General features: G+C 38.1%; 2 protein-coding genes across 4 annotated transcripts; one reads left to right on the top strand and one right to left on the bottom strand.

Moving 5' to 3' along the window:
* Nucleotides 1-511: 511 nt before the first annotated feature.
* On the bottom strand, nucleotides 512-19994 carry qrsl1 (glutaminyl-tRNA amidotransferase subunit QRSL1). 2 transcript variants are annotated; one of them, XM_048191303.1, is made up of 11 exons: nucleotides 19859-19994; nucleotides 9440-9599; nucleotides 9260-9358; nucleotides 9063-9159; nucleotides 4912-5073; nucleotides 4350-4525; nucleotides 4154-4266; nucleotides 3269-3461; nucleotides 2948-3065; nucleotides 1497-1702; nucleotides 512-1025 (listed from the first exon to the last, which is right to left on the bottom strand). In XM_048191303.1, exons 1-11 carry the CDS (start codon nucleotides 19871-19873, stop codon nucleotides 808-810), a joined length of 1557 nt encoding a protein of 518 aa, XP_048047260.1. In that variant the 5' UTR covers nucleotides 19874-19994; the 3' UTR covers nucleotides 512-807. The 2 variants fall into 2 exon arrangements, with proteins under 2 accessions (XP_048047260.1, XP_048047258.1); XM_048191301.1 differs by lacking the exon at nucleotides 19859-19994 and adding an exon at nucleotides 9928-10076.
* rtn4ip1 (reticulon 4 interacting protein 1) lies at nucleotides 6907-23903 on the top strand. 2 transcript variants are annotated; one of them, XM_048191305.1, is made up of 9 exons: nucleotides 6907-7020; nucleotides 14243-14394; nucleotides 14523-14591; nucleotides 14744-14868; nucleotides 15696-15744; nucleotides 18314-18450; nucleotides 18534-18717; nucleotides 19942-20034; nucleotides 23702-23903. In XM_048191305.1, exons 1-9 carry the CDS (start codon nucleotides 6921-6923, stop codon nucleotides 23822-23824), a joined length of 1032 nt encoding a protein of 343 aa, XP_048047262.1. In that variant the 5' UTR covers nucleotides 6907-6920; the 3' UTR covers nucleotides 23825-23903. The 2 variants fall into 2 exon arrangements, with proteins under 2 accessions (XP_048047262.1, XP_048047261.1); XM_048191304.1 differs by lacking the exon at nucleotides 6907-7020 and adding an exon at nucleotides 10077-10489.

Here is a 23903-nt window from a genome sequence, read left to right as displayed (position 1 = left end):
GTGTCACAAGAGTCCTGGCCTGAAGACATCTATTTGCCAATATACAGTTAGTCATAGTGCCACCTGCTGGCAACAGGAAATGTCATGCTTTGCACTGTAATTCACTCCCAGAAACACATTTAAATATGCCAGGAAGTACCAAACATTCTAGAAACACGTTAAATCATGCAACACTTGGCTAAGTGCTAATATATGCGATTAACGCCACGAAACAGGAAGTTGTTGTAACTCAGGCAAACAATGTCCAATCTGCTCCAAACTTCACATGATTGATAATAGTCCTGGCATAAAAAGATATCTACATGGCAATATTCAGTTATAGTCAGTGTAACACCTGTTGTCAGCAGGAAGTGTGGCATATCAAAATGACTTTGCCATATTTCTCCTGTATTTACTCGCTTACATGCATGTCACCCACTATTCACTGTTTTCCTAAGGCCACCAGGTGGTGGTGGCCCCAGGTGCGAGGGCCCTTTCATCGCTGCTTGCAGCTTTAATTAAAATTGGAATATTTTTCCCAAATACCGTTTATACTTTATTGACTCCATAATGTTTGACAAATAAAATAGTTACAAAATAGGCTCTTGATACATTTGCAATTTCTTTTTTCTTTGCCACTGCTGAATAAATGTCACTTGAAACAAAGGAGAATAAATGATGCAGCCCACAGTCCAACATAGAGACATCCAGTGTGCGGTTACAGCATTTGCACTCACTTATGCTCTCACTTCATGCATCCTGATACTGAATTTAACTGTCAAAGGTTTCATTTCCTCTGAACTTTACCTGTTCAGTCTTTGTGTTTTGTTATAATCCTACTGTATGTGTCCTTTCGCTAACTGATCGGTCCAGCTCCCTCTCACTTGAGTTTTCATGAAAACGGATCATTGGAAAGTTGAGTTGTTGCTCCATCCAGTTGGCTACTGTCAACAACTTCCAGTCCTGTAGTGTCTGACCAATCAGCTGCAGGCCAATGGGAAGACCTCGGTGTGAGAGGGCTGTTGGCACTGTCACAGCAGGCAAACCTGTGGCAGAAAGAGAGTAAATACATATTAATAAGGAACCATAATTATATAAGACATGGCTGAGAAAATGATCAAAAGAAGATGGATGGATTTTTGTTCGCTTTCAGTATGGTTCACTCGCATTGCATTCCCCATCCACATCAGTTACTGGCACAATGCAAATGAACCGTATTGAAAGGGAACCAAGGTTACGTTAGTAGCCGGAAAGTTTTGTTGGTTTATTGATCCATTAAACTCAGCTGTGAGTTTGTTTATACTGCTTCAGGAAACAACCCTGCTGTACTCAGAGGTCATTTAGCTGGAGAACACATGCCCTTCATGTTTGTTGTGATCACGCTAAACTCCCTGATTGACCTTAAATCAGATGAGACAAACCACATCTGCACAGGTAAAGAAAGATAAGGACATGCAGTGGAATCTTCCTCCACTGAAAGGAGTAATTTCTTTCTCATATCCACTTCCTGTGCATACCTGCCATGTTGACAGGCTGGGTAAAGACATCCTCCTGAGCACTGCGTGTTCGGTTGTCTTCTAGTATGAAGTCAGAGTAGCGGGCTGCATCGCTCAGCGTTGTGGGTGTTAGGAGAACGTCTATGCCAGAGCGGAACACGTTTTTAAAATCTTCAGCGATAAGACGGCGTATTTGCTGAGCCTTTACAAAGTAATGTTCATAGTTCCTGAGAAGACAGAGAAGATTTGACACACTGATATCTGTAACCACAGAGCAAAACCAAGGCACAGCTGCATTAAAACGCACTACAATTGATACCAATGTTTGTTTGTTTTTTAAACAAAGAAAGATATATCATACCATGGTACAATTTTAGAAGTGCTACTTTTTTGTACTAGTATACAGTATAAACCTACAATGTTCTATTGAATAGATTGGCACCAAGGTCTATTGAAAATCTCTGTATAAGTGATTGACATTTCCTTTTTGGCATACTGTTGCTTACCAAAATTATTTTGCAGGTAGCTAAGACTCAAATTGAGAACTAATGTACACTACTGTTCAACAAGATTTTATAATGTTTTGAAAGAAATCTCTAATTCTCACCAAGACTGCATTTATTTGATCAAAAATACAGAAAAAACTACGGAGCCCCTAAAGGGACATGGTGATGGAAAAATATGACATAGGAGAAAAAAAAAATATTTCAATGTTTTTGCGTTCCCATGAAAACCTTTGCATTAGGTCACAAGGAATTCAAACGTTTTGCAATCGAAAGGAAAGTTTCTTGGAGGAACGCAAAAATCTTGCGAGAACATTGTAAAAACATTGACAAATAATTTTTCCTCCCATCTCATATTTTTTCCATCACCATATCCTTTTAGGGCTTCCATAAAAAAAAAAAAAACTGTAATATTGTGAAATATTTTTACAATTTAAAATAACTATTCTCTGCTTTAATATATTTTACAATGTAATTTATTCCTGTGATGGCAAATCTGAATTTCCAGCATCATTACTCCAGTCTTCAGTGTCACATGATCCTTCAGAATTCATTCTAATATGCGATTTGGTGCTCAAGAAACATTTCTTCTAATTATCAATTTTGAAAACAGTTGTGCTGCTTAATATCTTTGTAGAAACCGTGATACATTTCAGGAAACTTTTGTAACAATGTAAAAGTACTGTCATTTTTGATGAGTTTAATGCATCTTTGCTGAATAAAAATAATTATTTCTTTAAAAAAATAAACTTTAACATCTGTATAACTATAATATGCCAGTAATAATGTAGTACCGATGCAGTAGTAGAAATAAAGCAAATAAGCAAGTGGAAGTAACTTACAGTACAACACAGTTTACAGAGATTTGAACATCTTTAAACAGAATGTGTGTGAGAGGGGCTATAAAAACTATGAATAAACTGTACAACGGATCTGAGAAAAGTGTAGTTCTGTTTTTGAGGCCCTCACGATTTCAGTAGGAAGTAGTTCCCCGAGAGGATTCTTCTGCGGACCACATTGTTAAAGCCTTCATGTCGTGTGGTGGCGTACATGGCATCTGTGGAGCTGTCAACTGCACTGCGATGGCCTGAGGAGAAAAAGGGACATTTAAAAAAAAAAAAAAAAAAAAAAAAAAAAAAAAAACACTTTTCAAAAACTTTTCAAATGTAGATGTTAAAATTTTATTTTGTAATTGTAACTTTACAAATAACACCTCCTTCTCAAAACCCATCATATGGGTATAATTATTACAGTATGTGATAGTTTTGGGAATGTTTAGGCTTTAAATACCGTATTCAAGCCCATCGAAACGTGCCATGTTTGATGCAACCTCACAACAACATAGGACGTGGTAACAGACAATGGAGTGCTGTGTGTGTGGAAGAGATACTTCTTGTACTCGTGCCCCCGCCTGCTCAAACATGGCTGCGACTCGACTCCACTGGGCCAGAGTGTCCTTAGACAGGCCCGGAGCATGATATTCCTAAGATCACAGAAACTCTATTACTCTATCCTAACAAAAAAAAAAAAAAAAAAAAAAAAAAAAATTCATACAAACATAGCTAAATCTTACAATCAAATTTATGGGCCATACTTCACCCCAAAATCAGGAAAAAAAAGAAAATGAAGACCATTTTTTTGTGACCATTATTATTATTTTTTTTGCATTGTGACAGCATTATGACAGTTAAGCATATTTTGCCCTGTAAAGTCCATTACTGTATTACAGTAATCATGCCTATCATGATATATACTTAGCATTTTAATTTATAAATTTACTATGCAAATTAAGTTTTTTTTTCACATTACAGTTACATAATAGGCTTAACTTTATGCAACTTTAAGTAAATAATTATTTACAAATAATCAATATAATATTAATAATTACTTGATTAAAACAATTGATATAATTAATACATTATAAAAACATAATAATTAGTCAAATTAAATATTGACATGAAATTTCTTAACCTTTTTTCACTTGACAGTGAGATTCTTTCAAATGCTGCATATTAAATTGATGATTACCTAAATATATCATTTTTTTTGTATATGGTAAGATAATTTGCCCAGCTTTACAAACAATGCTTGTTTGAAACTTTGAGTTATCAGCCTAGACCCTGTTAACCACACTGAGCTGCTGTCACCCAGTGGATGGTCTGAAGGCAGCTTTACCTTCGGTATGCCAACACATATGTCTCTAATGTCAAAGTGTTCAGGAAAGCTAGGTGGGGTGCTGGGTGCCTGGACAGTCGTTGAGTCTCTCTCATCTCGGCCCTGCAGAATTCCTGAAAAACAAAACCCCCCGAAAACATAAAGTACAAATTTAAATCAGTGACTCTCACACGTCAATCAACAAAAGTTCATCTACTCAAGACAGTGGCGGCATCATGGACACTCATGGTCATGATTCCTGGCACGTCCATTGAGTTGACCAGAGGGATGAGTCCGTGACGAGAGAGTAGGCCATAAGTGGGTTTCAGAGCCACGACCCCACAGAGAGAACCAGGGTTTCGTGTAGAGCCTCCTGTATCAGATCCCAAGGCTCTAAGAGAAAAAAAAAAAACACATTGAATAAAGCCTTATGTAATAATGTTTTTTTGGTACATACATACATGCACGTGAACATCTCTTACGTAATTAATCAAATGCAGAGGACTAAACTGCTAAATAAAAACATTTTGTTTAATTAGTCACCTGCAAAGGGTCAAAAGGATCAAAAGAAATAACGAGTTATGTCTACATCTGTTCTGGAATTAATGCTAAAATATTAGATTGTATAATATATTGTTTCAGATATACAGAGAACTTTTCCTCTGCTTTCATTTGAAAGCACCTGCTCAAATATGCGAACTCCATGCGAAGTCCAGCTGTATTTTTTTGACTGGTCAATGCTGTAGGATTCAGAATTATATGGAGAGTTTTACACTTACAGGAAGCTGCTGAGGGAAGCTACTGCCGCTGCACTACCTCCTGAACTTCCTCCTGTGATTGCCCAGTCAGAATCTGGATCTTTTCTGCTCTGCTCACGGTATTGTGTTGCATAACTCCATGGGTTACGAACTGGACCAAACACCCCATCTGTACTGCCAGCTCTTAAGAGGGAGAGAGGGGAAATGCTCAGACTTGCAGACACAATCTATTCAATTGAAATAGATAAACAGGTTCTTATAAATTATTTAAACTACAGTTTTCAACAAAAGTTTTTCAAAGAATTCTCTTATGTTCCCTAAGGCTCCATTTATTTGATCAAAAATACAGTAAAAATTACTGTAAAAACAGTCATATTATTACAATTTAAAATGATTGTTTTCTTCTTTAATATATTTTAAAATGTCATTTATTCCTGTGAAAGAAAAGCTGAATTTTCAGCATCATTACTCTAGCCCAGTGTTTCCCAACCCTGCTCCTGGAGGCACACCAACAGTGCACGTTTTGGATGTCTCGCTTATCTGACCCATACATTTTTAGGTCTTGCAGTCTCTACTAATGAGCTGATGAGTTGAATCAGGTGTGTTTGATTAGGAAGAGTTGGAAAATGTGTAGTGTTGGTGTGCCTCCAGGAACAGGGTTGGGAAACACTGCTCTAGCCTTCAGTGGAACATGATCCTTCAGAAATTATTCTAATATGCTGTTTTGGTGCTCTCTTTCATGATCCTGTGTTCTTCTGGGGCCTGTACCATGAAGCTGGATTAGCTGGCTAGCCAGGTAAGTTTCAGATTAGTTTGCACCAATCCTGGGTTTTAGGTACCATGAAAGTGACTTGGCTTTTAGCGGTGTTCATCGCCATGGTAACTTACGCTCCACGGCTAACCTGCTCCGGGGCAGTTTATGTTCAGGGTTAGAGATCTCAAACTGAAATTGGACCAATCAGGTGTAAGCTAAGTGATTCTGACACACCCAACGCAATAAAGTCACTCCCCCAGTTTCTCTTCCTCCAAATTAAAGGTCATTATATAGTAAAAACAAATATTTAATGATGAAATTGTCTGGTTTTAATGATAATATAATTTATATATGATTTGTATATGATCTATATTTTTATTAATCCATTACACACATGCAAGTTTAGTTTAACAGTTGTTATTAAGCACTTAGTTTCAATGAATATTAATATATATAGATCATATGTAGGCTAATATAAATAAGGTGTAAATATACTATTTAAATATGACTACATGTGAGCTTGTATGTTTGAGTCTCTATCGCTATATATTATTAACCATATAAACTAACTTCACAACTTTCACTTGGACTGATAGAGAAAGATAATTTCTTTTATTTGTCCTCTTTCACAGACAAGTATTTTCCATTAGTGTAAATGGGTTTAAATTCTTAATTTTCAGCGAATTGAATCTCGCTGACTCTCTCGTGAGAAGTGAATCACAGTTTATTTCTGTTGCAAGGCATGTGATTGGCTGTTCACCACTGATGTCACAGATTCATGTGCACACACTTCACAAACTCAGGATCAAAGCCTGAGTTGACAGAGAAAGTTGATGATCAGCATCATGGTACCAACAAAGCTGGATTGGAGTGGTTTGGTTTTGTCAACTCGAAATTAATCCTATAACCCTGAGTTTGTTCATCTACCATCATGGTACAGGCCCCTGGTCTTGTGTGGACTGTTATTTCCTCTTCTGTGCCATGTTTGTAGTCCATTGTAGTTTTTCTTGTTGATTAGTTTTGATTGTTGAACTTTGATTGTTCCCAGGTGTGTCCTGTTTAAAAATTACCACTTGTGTATTTAATCCCCATTGTTTCTCATGTTCCTTGTCTGGTTTTGTCCTATGTTGGATGTTTTGTTGAGGTTCTCCGTTCTTCTCCCTGGTTTTCTCGTGTATATTTTGGTTGTTATTATTTTAATAAAGTTCTCCTGCACATGGATCCTGCCTTCACTCATCTCTGAGAGCACTTGGCGTTACAGAACACCAGACCATTTATGGATCTAGCAGTGAGACTTATGTGTCTCCGACAAGATCGCAGTATAGAGAACTATATGGGACGTTATCGAGATGGCTTATTTGACAAACATGGACAAGGTATGCTTCATGATTTTTTAATTTTTTTTTAAGGGGGGCTATCTGAACTGTTTAGGTCAGTCATGCCATTGCATGACCCTAATTGGACCCTGGATTTTTACATTGATCTTGCATTGCAACTGAGTGACTCTACTTATACTGGGAGTCACACGGCACTCCTGCAGTATCCAACACACCAGAGTTTCTTCAAAACATGGCTGCCACACCAGAGTTTCCAGCCATCATGGCCACCAAGTCAGAATTTTCAGGTATCATGAATGTTGCATCTGAGGCTTCCAAGGTGGTTCCTAGGTGTTCAAGACTGGCTTCCAGTTTGGTGGACACGCCGTTAATGTCGGTGCGAGCAGCTGGCCTCCCTGTGGAGGTATCAAGTTTGTTCAACTTTAGCACTGTCAATTGCACTCCCCGATACGACGATGGCCATTTTGTGTGTCTGGGCCGCGAACGCTTCAGGTTTTTTCCGAGGTGGCGGCATCAGATCTAGTTTTGCTCAAGGTGGCGGCGTCTGCTCATGAACTTTGTTTGCCCAGATATGACCACAGTGGTCACCCTAGAACCCTCTGCCCTACCTGATGCAACCACGGATGTTGTTCATAAACTTCCTGATACAACCTCTGGGGTCGAGTTTCCTGTCGGCCCGGACATGACCACGGAGGTCACCCTTGAATTTCCTGCCCGTCTTGTTGGGACTATGGAGGTTGTCCGTGAACTGTCTGTCCTGTTATGACTAAGGAGACCTTGTCTGAACCATGTGTGTTCCCTGTGATGGCCACAGAGGCCATTTCTAACCTCTCTCTGCTCTCTGTTACAGTCCCGCCTGCTCCGCCATGGTTGGCTTCTGCTCTTCTGTTGTGGTTTCTAGCTTCACCTACTCCACAGTGGTGGTCATCACATACACTTTGGTGGTCTTTAGCCCCACCTGCTCCACCATTGTGGTCACCAGCCCTGTCTGCTCAACAGTGGTGGTCTATTGCACCGCCATGGGGATCTACAGTCCTGTCTTCTATGCTATGGTGGTTCATAGCTTCTGTCATGATTCCAGCCTGTGTTCTCCTGTCCTGTGTTCTGTGTACTGTTTTGTAGTCCATTGTAGTTTTTCTTGTTGATTAGTTCTTTGATTGTTCCCAGGTATGTCCCAAATTACCCTTGTGTATTTAATCCCCAGTGTTTCTCATGTTCCTTGTCTGGTGTTGTCCTTTGTTGGGTGTTTTGTTGAGGTTCTCAATTCTGCTCTCTGGTTTTCTCATGTTTATTTTGGCTTACTTTGGTTGTTACTGTTATTTTTAAGTTCTCCTGCACATGGATCCTGCCTTCTCACATCTCTGAGAGCACTTTGTGTTAAACTCAAGAAATATTTCTTATAGACCCTTTTCACATGTCAGGTTTTTTAAGCGGAAGTCGTCATAGTTTGGTAAAATTCTATGGTGGTGAATGAGAGAATACATTAAATATATTTTGTGTCCCCATTTTCTCAAATAGCAAAAGGAAAAACTCAACATTGTTTCCACAACTTTCAAAAAGAGGAAAAAAAATAGAGAAAGATGTCAACTTTACCGTCACTCCCAGAACCGCTGTATTAGAAACACCCTCACAGCAGCGTTAACTAGTTTTTTTTTTTTTTGTTTTTGTTTTTTTGTAATTTAATGAAAAGGTAACACAATACTAAGTAAAGTGTTTTATAAATGTACATACATAAATAATATATATATATATATATATATATATATATATATATATATATATATATATAAAAAACTTGCAGGATTTACGATGCTGATGACCGTTCAAACGCGCCATTACAGTCTGTGAAGGTCCATTATCAATGTTGGAAAAAAAGTTTTTTTTTTTTTTGTGGGAACTGATGGATTTATTCAAGATTCTTCAGAATTTATTTAAAAACATAAATAACTTTACTTTAAATCAGCTATGTACAGTATCCTTGCTGAATAAAATCGTTAATTTCTTTAAAAAAATCTTACTGACAAACTTTTAAAAAAAACGTATCAGTGAATTGAAATGGTGCACACTTGGAGAGATCTTACCCCATTGCAAACTCATCTAAATTAGTTTTTCCAACAAGAACTGCTCCTTGATCCAGCAGCTTCTGCACAACTGTAGCATTGAACGGAGGAATGTAACCTACAAATCCAAACAGACTAAATGTAAACCGCTCACAAATCATCTGAGATACAGTACATGTTTCTAAGCTTCAGTCTTGTGTTAATGTATTTTAGCTGACCTTTAAGCATGTTTGAAGCACAGGTGGTCTCAATGTTCTCCGTGCAGAAGTTGTCTTTAACAGAGAAGGGAATGCCATCCAGAGGGCCAAGAGGTTTACCTTGCAAGAAAATACATAAAGCACATGTAAACTATTATTCAGTCATGAATTAAATCTACATTTTATGTGACACATACATACCTGTGCGGAGCCTGTTGTCTGCTCTCTGTGCTTGTTCCATGGCCACCTCCTCTGTAATGGTGATAAAAGCATTCAGGTAACGTGTCCTTTGTATTTGGTTGATGCATTTTCTGCAGAGCTCAGTGGCAGACACCCTTCCATCCCTCAGTGCCTGGGATACCTGTAGAAGTCATAAAATTGGGCTTACTGAGACATGTTAAGTGTTTTTTATTTTTTTTTTATTTTAGTAGGTAGTTATATAAATGCCTTGTGTCTGGATATTAAGATAAATCTAAAAATCTCATTACACCCTGTTGTAAAACAGCATAAACTGCTTTGCTGGTCCTAGGAGGTCTACCAGCCGTGTCAGACTGAATTTAGAGAGGTTTTAAGTTGTCACATTACGTAACACAGTGCCAAGAAAAAGAACACAGAGAATCCTTATAAAGTTTAATTCTTGTTTACACGAAAGCGCTATAAATTAATTTAAGGTTTAAGTAAGCACAGACCTCTCTAATGGACAGGCCGAGCATCGCTGTTCCCGGACGAAACGCCGCACTGGAGGCTGACATGACACTTTCTGTTGACCTGACCTCGCTGACGTTCCATTGTCTCTGCTCTCTGATTGGTCAATCGAAGAGAGCTGCGGCTTGTGATTGGTTCAGTGCGTCGTGTGAAAGTTCACCGGATTGTTTTGACTTTGCAGGACATGAGATGCGCTGAACTTGTGAGTGTTATCAAAGATTTGTGCTTTATTTCTAATCGATGACGGGCTTGTGAGACTGTAAAGCGATATCCCCGGGAAGAGAGCCTTGGAATATTTTTATGATTGATCAACCATGCTAATGTGTAGACGGTGGTTGGTGTGCTCGCTGAGGGGTCAGTATAGGAGCTTCAGTTTCTCAGCCTCCCGCAGGACTGTGATGCCCGCATGGGTCATCGACAAATACGGGAAAAACGAGGTGTTGCGGTTCACCAAGAACGCGGCGCTTCCGATCATCCACTATCCCAATGAAGTGATCGTGAAGGTGCACGCTGCGGGTATTAACCCCATCGACATCAGTATGAGGGGTATGTGACGGTCACTTAATGTGTTTATATTGTGTTATGTTGTGTAGAATGAATGTAGGCATCAGAAAATTTTGACACTTTCATATAACGTGTGAGTGAGGGACATATAACCATATTTCATGAAGAACATGTTTGAAATAACGTTACTATACCATGCAATATATCATGATTGTGAATTGCCTAGTCATTATGAGCTGTCATTAGTGTGGTGCTTGCTGAATACCACCATGTTACAGTCAGAGTTATTTTAGAATTATATAATATATATTCATCTATGTGCTTATGTCATTTGTATTATATTTCTATTTTACTTATTAGCTAATTTATTATTAGTTAAGTTTTAGTAATGTTATTACTTCAATTTAAACTTTTTATTTTATTTCAGCTTTATTTCAATCAATTAAATAATTTTTTATTATTTATAATCAATTAATTAAAAAGAATAATTGATTTTTTCTGAAAGATTTTGTTTTAGTTAACTATAGCTACACTGGTTACAGTATTTCAAAATAAACCTCAACACAGTGATCAGGAAATGTATCAACCTGTAGCAGTTTGTTTTCCAAAAAAAAAAACTAAAATATATTCAAATGAATTATGTCAAATTAATATGAAAAGAGACAGACCATGCATTTGTCTATATGATAATAAATTATTCCTGAAAGCCCTAAACCTCGATATTGTTCAACTTTAGCATTTGTGTCAAAACACCTTAGTAATGCCCTAGCAACCAGCAAAAACACTAGCATCTGCAGAGCAACAGCTTTTTGAAGAGGTTTGCATAGTCAGGCACTACTTCCATATACTTCAGAAATGGTATGTAAATGCACAGATTTTCTGAACTATAAGATGAGGTGTTTCGTGCATGTGCAATGTTTTTTTTTAAAAGGTGTGGTTATTGAAACATTTATTTTACAAACACTAAGCATCTTTACAACTGATCTATATCAGTGGCTTTTACTCAACTGCCTAGTGAATTCATCCTCACCTTTACACCAGTTTGCCTATATGCAAAGTCATGTAAAAACATACACTTTATCGTGTTATTTTGAAAGGATGGTTCACAAGGCATGTTGAGACCGGCCTGACTTTGTCTTTAATGCCATAAATCAGTGTTACTCATTGTGCAGCTCGCAAGCCTTCTGCGGTTCGCCAAGCTTTCATTTGTGGCTCACATGGCAATATGGTGATATGATCATGCAGTCAATGCAGAGATTTCATAAAAACATTAAAAACTAACAGGACTATAACATAACATAACTATAATGACATCTGGCCCAGTTGTGGCCCACATCTCCCACATTCTTCTGGCCAACATACCACATGAAATGGCGGCTATGACTCAACCTGAGTGTGCCTGGCAATAGCATACATATCCAGGCCTCATCAGGGCCAACTATGGCACAAATGGCCCAGTTCTGGCAGTGGCAAAGGTCACATGGGCCACATCTGGGCCATACACAGCAAGCCACAAACCCACATTAAAACCAGCTTGATGTGTGTGAGCCAGATGCAGCCCATATGACCTTTACCGCTGCCAGAAGAACTGAGCCATATGTGCCATAGTTGGCCCAGATGAGGACCGGATATGTATGCAATCTGGGAACCCATTAAAAACTCAAAGTGTCTGCTCTATTACAAATAATTTATATTTGAAAAAAAAAAAAAAAAAAAAAAAACAGTGGCATTGCAAGATTGAAATATAAACTAGAAAAGATATTTAAACTTGCTCTGCCCTTACTGTACGTCCATAACACTGACTAACCGCAGAGTTGCCAGTTTTGGCGGTCTTTCCAGCTCTTAACACCGAATGCGAGCACAATCTCATGAAAGTGTGTAATAATAGCATGATTTTCTGTTTATATTTGGCGTGATATTTATATGCAGAAAAAAACTTTGGTGTGCATATGATACGCACATGTTTGACGTGCATATAATACGCACTTTTGGCGTACATATAATACGCCCCCTACCCCACTCCACTACCACTACCACTATCTACCCACTGCGTATCATATGCACGCAAAAAGTAATTTCAGTGTATAAATAGCACACCAAATACAAACATAAACTCTCAACCATGAACACTATAAAGAGGAAAAAGAGACACAGCCTCACCAATGAACATCTTGCCTGCCTCACAAAGATTGCAACAACAAGCTACAAATAAAGTAAAGAAAATGCATGCATGCTTGTCCCTCAAGGTTCAATACTTGCACCCCTCCTGTTCAACCTATATATGCTGCCACTGAGCCAAATAATGAGAAAGAACCAAATTGCATATCACAGCTATGCAGATGACACCCAGATTTACCTAGCCCTCTCACCTAATGACTACAGCCCCATTGACTCCCTGTGCCAATGCATTGATGAAATTAAAAATTGGATGTGCCTAAACTTCCTTCAGTTAAACAAAGACAAAACTGAAGTCATTGCGTTTGGAAACAAAGATGAAGTTCTCAAAGTGAACATGTACCTTCACTCTAGGGGTCAAACAACTAAAAATCAAGTCAGGAATCTTGGTGTAATTTTGGAGTCAGACCTGAGTTTCAGTAGCCATGTAAAGACAATAACTAAATCAGCATATTATCATCTCAAAAATATTGCAAGAATTAGATGCTTTGTCTCCAGTCAAGACTTAGAGAAACTTGTTCATGCTTTCATCACCAGCAGGGTGGATTATTGTAATGGGCTCCTCACTGGTCTTCCCAAAAAGACCATAAGACAGCTGCAGCTCGTACAGAATGCTGCTGCCAGGATTCTGAGCAGAACCCGAAAACATGAACACATCACACCAGTCCTCAGGTCCTTGCACTGGCTTCCAGTTGCATTTAGAATTGATTTTAAAGTTCTGTTACTTGTTTATAAATCACTCAATGGTCTAGGACCTCAATACATTGCAGATATGCTCATAGAATATAAACCTAACAGATCACTCAGATCATCAGGATCAACTCACTTAGAAATACCAAGGGTTTACTCAAAGCAGGGAGAGTCTGCTTTTAGCTGTTATGCCAGCCGCAGCTGGAACCAGCTTCCAGAAGAGATCAGGTGTGCTCATACAGTAGCCACATTCAAATCCAGACTCAAAACACATCTTTTTACCTATGCATTTGTTGATTGAGCACTGTGCTACGTCCGAACTGTTTGCATCCTATTTTATACATATTATCTTTTTATTCTTTAATTTTTTTTTTTCCTGTTTTTATTTCATTTTTAATGTATTTTATATCTTTTATGTATCATCACTGTTATTTCTATTCATGTTCTATTTTTATTCTTCTTCTTTATGTAAAGCACTTTGAATTACCATTGTGTATGAAATGTGCTATACAAATAAAATTGCCTTGCCTTGCCTTGCTTCCACTAATCCCAGGTAATCCTGCTTTTTTTTGTCATTAAGGGAAATCATCTTGTCTCAGTTACAGATTTGAATGGTAAATGATAAAGAATGACCCCCCCCCCCCTTTTTGTATTTATTGCATTGCATATTGTATGTTCAGGGATGACAGGTTGATCAGCAGACATGCTATTTATGACTGGATGTAACTTTTGATACTTTGCGGTAAAAGTGGCTCTCCTATTGACTTTGTCTTATCAGTGTGGCTCTCATGAAAAAAATGTGAAGACTACTGGCATAAATAGTTAAAAGAAACATATTTCATTTTAAAATGTTCTATAAAAATCGTAAAATATTTTCTAGGAAGATCTTATGGTGTACGTAATAAAGTCTTTCTTTCATGTTACCTATAGGTGGTTATGGAGCAGCTACTATGGCTATGAAACGTGACCCACTGAACATAAACCAGACAGGCAGTGAGTTTCCTCTAATCCTGGGGCGTGATGTATCCGGAGAGATCATGGAATGTGGGCTGGATGTGAACTACTTTAAACCAGGAGATCAGGTGCTCTATTCAGTTATTATTCCATATAATCTCATATCTGTATATACAATGTCCAATAATTACCCTAAAATCATCAGTTATTGAGGCCAGTGTCTGCATTGGGATTTAGAAGTGTTTTTCTCTGTTAGGTGTGGGCCGCTATCCCTCCATGGAAGCAGGGCAGCCTGGCAGAGTTTGTAGTGCTTAGTGCCAATGAGGTAATGTTCAGATTCATGTTTTGTAGTATAAACATATAAAAGCATTCATTCATATATGTAGATAACAGAACAGCAGTTTTGACACGTCACATGACAACTGTTGTCCTTTACATAATTACATTACTCCTACATTGTTCATTTCTGTGATTTAGGTGTCCCATAAGCCCAAATCGCTTAGCCACGTTGAAGCAGCATCAATCCCGTATGTGGCTGCAACGGCATGGTCTGCCATCGTCAACACCGGTGGCCTGAACAAAGACAACTGTGCTAAGAAACGGCAAGTACTTCAGGTTCATCTTTCAGTGATTGCATCACATTGTCCAATGCTCCTATTGAGTCGAGTAGGAGCAGGTCTTAATTTCCTCTGATTAATAGGGTCATCTCACATAGAATCAAATTTTTGATATTTCCTTGTTATAAAAAGACGATTTATTGAAACTGAGCTGCAAAAATTTCTTGTTTCTGTATTTTTTGCAACAGTATTGATAGTGATACTATTGTTTCTAACACCAGAAGAATTAATGACGAGTAAAATGTTGGAAATGTTTGAAAAAGTTTGAAATGCACAGCAGCATAAAACAATCAATTCAATCCTAAACGACAGAGAAAGCATGTTTAATAGTCATTATAAGTGTAAGAATTATAATATATATATATATATATATATCCCCGTTTATACTAAAACTACTTGTTCCTTTCTGCTTTTTGTTTTGTCTTGTCTTGTTCTGTCTCTAGTTTTATCTCCAGTGTCTAATTGGTCTGATTTATTCTGTTAATTATGTCCTTATAGTATTAACTGAATTAGCATGTAACAAAATTAGATTAGGCATCCCAAAATAATCAAAAAATGACATTAATTACTAGATTGAAGCATGTATTTACAAATGTGCTACGTTATTTAGCATATTATTCTTATTTAAAAACAACTGTACATTATATGCAGAAAGTTCTGCTTTGCTTGAGACACAGTGATCTCAGCAATACTTGAACACAACAAGGGTGATTTTAAATAATTATTACTTACTTCAGAGGCTTGGATGAATCATAATAGATGTGCAGTTGATTAAGGCTGGCTGTAACAGATCTCTCCTTTCTATCATACAGTGTTCTTATCCTGGGAGGATCAGGAGGATTGGGAACATTTGCTATACAGGTGATGATGATAATTTTTTGCATGTAACATTACAAATTACTTTTCTAATGGGTAATAAAACATATAGGCCTGTTTTCACAGACAGGGCTTAGATTAAAGGGTTAGTTCACCCAAAAATTACCCTCATGTTGTAAGACTTTCATTCATCTTCAGAACACAAATGAAGATCTTTAATGAAATCTGAGAGTTTCTCCATAGACAGCTACACAGTTAAAACTTTGATGCTTCAAAATGTTCATAATTAAAGCTGCAAACAGCTGGCACCTGGTGGCCCTAAGGCCAGAACACACCAAGTCATCGCCTACAAACTAGTGGCAACGAAAGCAGATTGCAGGGTTGGCTCACGTCGGCAGCGTCTGTGTCCAAAGTTGGCCTGACACACCAAACCGATGCTAAACAGCCGAAGGCCAAGTAGCATGTCAGTTCTGCGCCTGCGTGAGATGAAATGCCTTTCCGAGCCATCAGGTGGCAGTAGCTGAACAGCCAATCAGAATGATCAGATGGCCCGACGGACCGACGAGCGCCAACGCCGATTCAACATTTCGAATCGGCCGAAAAAATGCAGACGAGGACCAACTTCAGTCGACGGTGCGGAACACACTGAGAAAACTTAGTCGGCCGACAAAGAAAAACTGCCCGACGGCCGACCGTCGGCTTGGTGTGTTCTTTCCTTTAGGAAAACAGTGAATAGTGGGTGACACGCATGCAAGCGAGTAAATACAGGAGAAATATGGCAAAGTCATTTCGACGTGCCACACTTCCTGCTGACAACAGGTGGCACATTGACTTTTACTGAATGTTGCCATGTAGATGTCTTCAGGCTAAGACTATTATCAATCATGTGAAGTTTGGAGCAGATCGGACATTGTTTGCCTGAGTTACAACCACTTCCTGTTTCATGGCATTAATCGCAAACATTAGCACTAGTCAAGTGTTGCATGATTTAACGTTTTTCTAGAATGTTTGGTACTTCATGGCACATTTAAATGTGTTTCTGGGAGTGAATTATTGTGCAAAGCATGACATTTCCTGTTGTCAGCAGGTGGCGCTATGACTAACTGAATATTGGCATAGAGATGTCTTCAGGCCAGGACTCTTATCACACAGGTGGTGCCATAACTGTAACTGAATATCGGCATGTAGATGTCTTCAGGTCAGGACTCTAATGAATCATGTTAAGTTTGGGGCAGATCGGACACATGCCTGAGTTACAACAACTTCCTGTTTCATGGCGAAACATCGAAATTTGTCAGGCCGCCACGGACACACCATACAGTGAAAACTCGAGATCTTCGCAATTTAACGTCGAAAAGGCCTTTAGATTAGACTGACCAAATATGATGTTGATCTGATTAAATCTCTAAGAGGAGTTCGTTAAAGTACAATGTCTGGAAATGGCAAAAACTGCAAAAAAAATTTGCAGAGAAAATTCAAAATATCTCACTTCCTGTTGGGTTTACAGATTTTGCACCCAGGGACTTTTTTTTTGTAGGGATTGGGCTGTTACATGTGTCTACCGAATTTCATACCTCTACGTGAAATGTAGTGTGAAAGGCGCTTAATTGAAGTTTTGTAGGTGGCGCTATCGAGCCATTTTGCCACACCTGACCATTCTGAAACCCATATGTGACGTAAATTTTCACCACTCCTGACGCGTATGCAAAATTTCATGAGTTTCGAGCATGTTTAGGCCCTCAAATGCGATTCATTTCGGAGAAGAAGAATAATTGACCGAGCAATTACAATAGGGTCTAAAAATTGAGTGGTTTAGTCCAAATTTTCTGAAGAGACTCTAACGCTTTTTATGATGATCAGATTTAATTTTGCATAAAAACATTGATCAGCGAACATAAATCGAGGCTCAACCGAACCTGAATGACACGTGATAACAAACCTCTTCTGGAAGCTCAAATGTGCTGCATAACACACGAGAATGAACCTTATTGGTTCTCGCATGTAATGCGAACATGCTTGAGCTTCTGTTTACCACAACTGATGTGTGATGAATGTTTAAATGTGAATAAAAGCCTAAATTCAATCTGTTCATCATATAAAGTGATCATGTCTCTTCACAAAAATTTGGACTAAACTGCTCAGTACCTATTGATTAGTTTTACGATCTCTTTATGAACTTTTTGAAGCGTCAAAGTTTCAGTTGCGTAGGCTGTCAATGGAGGGACAGAAAGCTCTCAGATTTCATCAAAAAGCTCTTCATTTGCGTTCCAAAGATGAACGGAAGTCTTGCGGGTTTGGAACGCAAATGAGGGTGAGTAATTAATGACAGAGTTTTCATTTCTGAGTCAACTAAACCTTAAAGCCAGGATAAAGGTCTTAGTTCAATTAGGGTATTTAAAGTATCTTTTATAATCATGCCTAGAAAAAAAAACATTACTGGTGTGTATCTTCAAACAAAACAAATAAGTTGCTTTCAGTTAAAACAGCTCAAACATGCATTTTAGTCTAGGACTAGTCTAAGCCTCATCTGTGAACCCGTGGGATAATCATCTGTGTGTAACACTGCTGTATGATTGACATTTTGATTAAGATTTTGGTTTTTACTTCTCTACAGATGATAAAGGCCTGGGGTGCCCATGTGACTGTAACGTGTTCCCAGAATGCAGAGCGGCTGGTGAGAGATCTGGGCGCTGATGATGTCGTGGACTACACTGCTGGACCAGTTGAAAAGCAACTACAGACTTTAGAAAAGTTAGTCACAGGCTAGTTGCCCAAAAACTATTTTTTGATGGAACTTGTGACAGAAGTTGAGTTTCTTTCTTTCTCTCTTTCAGGTTTGATTTGATTTTAGACAATATTGGTGGTGAAACTGAGAAATGGGCACTAGATCTCCTAAAACCCTGGAATGGTGCTAAATATGTTACTCTAATAACACCGTTTCTGCATAACACAGACCGACTAGGCCTAGCAGACGGAATGATGCAGTCTGGAGTCACCATAGGATGCAAAGTGCTGAAGGTAGGGACTTCTTGTCCATGTGCTGGTGAAAAAACATCTAGAATGAGTTTCCTCTGCCACAGAGGCTGGAACTCCTTTTTTTTTTTTATGGTTTATGAGTTTATAACCATGACCTTTCATACAGTAGGTCATGTATGTGGGTGAATTAGCAGCTTGTGTAATTTACTTAAGTTTCTTAAAAAATATTGAGAGACTTCAGGAAAAAGAAACCAAAAATAGGTGAAAGTAAGTGAAGTTCCCCCACCCTACAAACCAGACTTTCATACACACAAACACACACACACACTACTGTTCAAACGGTTAGGGTCGATAAGATTCTTTAATGTTTTTGAAAGTGGTCTCTTATGCTCACCAAGGCTGCATTAATGTGTTCATAAATATAGTAAAACAGTAATATTGTGAAATATTATTACAATTTAAATTAAGTTTTCATTTATTCCTTTGGTGGCAAAGCTAAATTTTCAGCAGCCATTATTTCAGTCTTCAGTCTCACATGATCCTTTAGAAATCATGTTGATTTGGTGCTCAAGAAACATTTCTTACTATCAATGTTGAAAACAGTTGTGCTGCTGAATATTTTTGAAGAATAGAATGCATCCTTAATGCATTCTATTGCTGAATAAAAGTATTATTTAAAAAAAAAAATTGTGCTGATGTCTTTGTATACTGCAATGTATAGATGAATATTGTTTTGTGGAAAGTTTTTTTTGTTGTTGTTTTTATTTTGTGGTTTGTCAGAACACCTTACTTGCAGTGGTTCATGTTTCAGCAGGAAATTCACACTCCTGTCCCTGGTAGTCTGGCATTAAGCCCACACAAAAATGCTTGTTTTTAATGTTTCTGCTTGAGTAAACATTTCAGAAATTCTCAGTTTAGAGACCGGAACTGTCAAAATGTGTCATTTTCTCAGGGGACATTCCCGACACAAAAAATAGAGCAGTGATCTCACTGCAGCGAATGGCATTCAGTTATCAAATACACTTTCCTTTCACTGCTGTGACCCATTAATGCTTTACACCACCCTGTCCTGTGGCGTATGGACAGAAGAAATGATTTAATAAATAAAAATATACTGATCCAGAGTGAAAGAACAATGGAGGATATGAAAGTATAGAAGGGTCAGGAACCTAAACCTGATTACCTGACACAATTTCATTCATTTGTCAAGTTAGAGATGTGGAGGTAGAAGGTTGTTCAGTGCTATTTCTCTCTCTTCTTTCTCAGCATCTCAGGAAAGGAGTGCACTATCGCTGGGGTTTCTTTGCTCCAAGTGGCCCTACGCTGGACGAGATCAGCGAAATGGTTGATTCTGGAAAGGTACATCAGACTGTGTGTATTTCATGTTTGTGAGACTCTAGCTGCGTCTGAAAGCTGAAAAATGCTGCCTCTGCAGGTAGCATACGGAGGTAGTAGGACAACAAGGCACGCTCAAATCCAGTGATCATCATGTCACATCCTATCTACTGATTGAGATACCTTCATCTGATTGATTTTTGAAGTCAGCATAGATATATCATTCGCTGCCTTTGATATCCCACTATCCTGTGTTTTTCCTATTCCATGACAGTTACTGTGTAAATGTATGTTTTTGACTAACACTTTCCACTTTAGATGCAAGTTCTAGTGAGAAATTAGTATTGCAGTAATTAAATATTTGCTTAGTTATCACCAAAGCTCTATTTTCTTGTAGCTCATTAAACCGTTAAAGGGATAGTTCACCCAAAAATGAAAATTTGATATTTATCTGCTTACCCCCAGAGCATCCAAGATGTAGGTGACTTTGTTTCTTCAGTAGAACACAAATGATGATTTTTAACTCCAACCGCTGCCGTCTGTCAGTCAAATAATAAGAATGAATGGTCACACAATCTATCCACAAGTTTCCTACGCCCCATGAGGCCTTGCGCCAAAAGTGGGAGTGTCTTCCGGTTCGAAGTAAACAGTTGACAGTCATTCAAGATTTAACGATCCAAACTTGCGAACGTTTGTTTTTTACTTAAAGATTTAAGATTCCAGCATCAATATTTGAACAATGTTTTACAATAAAAATTTTACAGTAATAGTAATTTATTAATTTATGTCAGGAGTGCACATCAATCATGCTAAATCTAACTGATATTTATATTGACATAAAAAGAAAACGCATACCTATTCAGTTGCGCCTGCTTCCATTTATTTACGATCACAAGAATGCACAAAACAACTCCAACAAGGCTCTTAAATTCAAAGGCTTAAACATTTAGAAATATATTGATAACATACCCTATGGTTACATCACTTTTCTGGGCATTTCTATTGATTTTCTTCTAAATTATGCGATGATTGCAAGGACGTTTGTGCGATCTCTCCGTCTATCTATCCTGATTTCAGCCAGAGCAACAGAGGGAGCTCATGAGAAAACAACAGGATTTATGAGTTAAACAAGTTAACCGGAGTGTGTGAATCTGTATGCATTTGCCATGAATCAACAGGCACAGGGAAGTGACGGATAAAACATTAACTAATAAATACACGATTATAATCATATAAGAATTGTCTACGTTCCTCAAGCAGTCTTTGATATTTTCCATAAACGTGTGTAATTATTATCGCAATGGTTAACATAAGAAGCCTTTAGCATCGCATATATGACAGTGGAAACGCAACTGGCTCTGGCACGCACGACACATTAGGAGTAAAATTTCACATCATAAGCCTTTGGTGCTAGCATCAGTGACAGGTGAAGAACAGACAGCGGCTTGTTCATGTATTGCAGGGTTAGAATGCAGTAGCACTTTTGTGGAAGGTCAGTAAAGTAAAGGGCTATTAAGGGCACGAAAACTGTTTATTGTATTGTGATATTATTAATGTTCTAATGAACTAATAAATGTTCTAAACTAAAATGTTGTCCCTAAGCGCCGTAACGACATCTCTCATAAAGATTTGCAACTTTACAAAGTAAACAATGATCCAAAAAAACACTTAGCGTCTTCGCTAATTAGAACACAAAATACCATTGGTATGCTACTTCCGCCGCCTCGCCGGAAGTTGTACCCACGTTCTCTTTTACAGTAGCACCCCGCGGAAACAGGTGGATACGAGTCAATAAATATGCACAGACGAATCCAAATTAAACCCTGCGGCTCGTGACGGCACATTGATGTCCTAAGACACGAAACGATCGGTTTGTGTGAGAAAACAAACAGTACTTATATCATATTTTACCTCTAATACACCACTATGTCCAACAGCGTTCATCACTCGATTTGTGAGGTCTGATGATGATCGCGCTTTGACAACGGCAGTGATGTCTCGCGCATATACTTCAATGAGTGCCAGACATCACTTCCGTTGTCAGAGCGCGATCAGACATCACCAAGCGAATGCTGAACGCAGACTTGGAATTTGGATTGTGCATGTTTATTGACTCTTATAAACTGTGTGACCATTCACTCGCATTATAAGACTGACAGACATCAACGGTTGGAGTTAAAAATCATAATTTCTGTTCTACTGAAGAAACAAAGTCACCTACATCTTGGATGCCCTGGGGGTAAGCAGATAAACATCAAATTTTCATTTTTGGGTTAACTATCCCTTTAAGCTGCCTCAGAAGTCTGTCTGAAATCAGTTTGCGCACATTCACACTTCCTGCAGAGTTATTACCTGATTTAGCTGCAAGGCAACAAGTCAGCTGCCTAAGATTTCTCCTTCCTGTCTCTTCAGTTGGTTTTCTTAACTGTCAGCTTGTATACACGATTCTCAGTTGTGGCACTTTGGATTGCAGATTTTAACTTTTTGCAGGAAGAAAAATGATTCCATATCAAAATAGAATTGCATGGTTGTATTGCTGATAAAAGTTTAGATTCCGTGATCACAATTGCACATTTACCTGTGGCCCTAAGTCTTGTGCTGTTTATTTGAACACAGAAATGAGACAGAACAGTCATTAGGTGCTCGTGTTATGACAACTTGACAGTTCCATGGTGAGAACAAAAGTGTGAAGGCCACTAACCTCATGAAAGACATCAGATACAGCAAACACTGTACCAGACATATACACAAGACAGACACGTCATCGAAAGACTAGTTATGGAGCTGTGGGATTTTCAATATCAGACATTACAGGAGAAAAAAAAAAAAAAAAGTTACTATAATATTTCAGTATATCCTTTATACTTAAATGTTAAGCAGCATTTAAGGGAGCTTTTTATTTTTAAAAGCAAAAAAGTTTTTCAAGCTAGAAACCTTTAACATATCTAAGTAAAAAAAAAAAAAAAAAAAAAAAAGGTTGTGATACAGATAGCAACAGACAGGAAATGTATCTCATCTTTTGTTTCCTTTAAAGCATTGTGCTGTTGTGCCTGCATGTCCTGTTTGTTTGGTAACCAGGTTTGTTTGTTTTCGCTCTCAACTTCAAGATTGTGGTGTTTATTTAGACAAGATATTCTTCTTTAATATTTCTTCATGACAATACGATAACTTTTTTCTTCCTTTCTTTTCTCTTTTTTTTTAACAATACAATACGATGTTTGGCCAGACTTTTGGTCTTATTTGTAAGTTACATGTATTGGAAGTTTAATGTATTTATTTGTTCTTTTTAGTGTTATTAATGCTTCGGATTGTAGTTGTAACTGTAGTGAATCAGTTCACTTTTGGTAATAAGTTGAGATAAATCAGTTCAGCAGATTGTATATCTTTTCCAAGATGCCATAAACTCTTTTCAGAGACAGTCCCGGAGCAAATCGTGCTCAAGGGCATGATGGTGACGACGAGAAATTGGTTCTTATGTGGGTCAAACCAGCAGCTTTCTGTTTACTCGCTCAGAATACTAACCTCTACACCACATTGCACCCAGCTTGAACTATTACACTCACTATCACTCTAGCATCAACTAATGCAGTATAAGCACAATTTATTTTGATTTTCAGGCTTTATATTCAGTGGATTTGTAGGTATTATGTCCTTTTAGTTTTAACTTTTGTGATCTGTTGTGTCGTTGTAGGTCCGTCCTGTGGTGGAGGAAGTTTTCTCATTTACTCAGGTGCCTCAAGCCTTTCAGAAAGTAGAGCAGGGTCATGCTCGTGGCAAAACTGTGGTCTCCATCACTGAGGAGCAGAAAGAGTAACTATGGCAACCAAAAACATACTTAAGCTGTTAAACATGGCACTTTTTTAATGTCCGTTGAATTAAAAACATTTATCTAA

This window comes from Megalobrama amblycephala, linkage group LG5, assembly GCF_018812025.1.
Source record: "Megalobrama amblycephala isolate DHTTF-2021 linkage group LG5, ASM1881202v1, whole genome shotgun sequence".
Classification (NCBI taxonomy): Eukaryota; Metazoa; Chordata; class Actinopteri; order Cypriniformes; family Xenocyprididae; genus Megalobrama; species Megalobrama amblycephala.
Note: the sequence above shows the minus strand (reverse complement) of the source record. Positions and strands in the feature narration are given on the sequence as shown.

Coding starts and splice junctions, on each gene's coding strand:
- rtn4ip1 (XM_048191304.1), top strand. CDS start 10,258: ATGCTAATGTGTAGACGGTGGTTGGTGTGCTCGCTGAGGGGTCAGTAT. Junction 14,395..14,522: donor ACTTTAAACCAGGAGATCAG/GTGCTCTATTCA, acceptor TTTCTCTGTTAG/GTGTGGGCCGCTATCCCTCC. Junction 14,592..14,743: donor TAGTGCTTAGTGCCAATGAG/GTAATGTTCAGA, acceptor TCTGTGATTTAG/GTGTCCCATAAGCCCAAATC.
- qrsl1 (XM_048191301.1), bottom strand. CDS start 9,990: ATGTCAGCCTCCAGTGCGGCGTTTCGTCCGGGAACAGCGATGCTCGGC. Junction 4,526..4,911: donor GCTTCCCTCAGCAGCTTCCT/GTAAGTGTAAAA, acceptor TTTTTCTCTTAG/AGCCTTGGGATCTGATACAG. Junction 3,066..3,268: donor TTTCGATGGGCTTGAATACG/GTATTTAAAGCC, acceptor TTTTCTCCTCAG/GCCATCGCAGTGCAGTTGAC.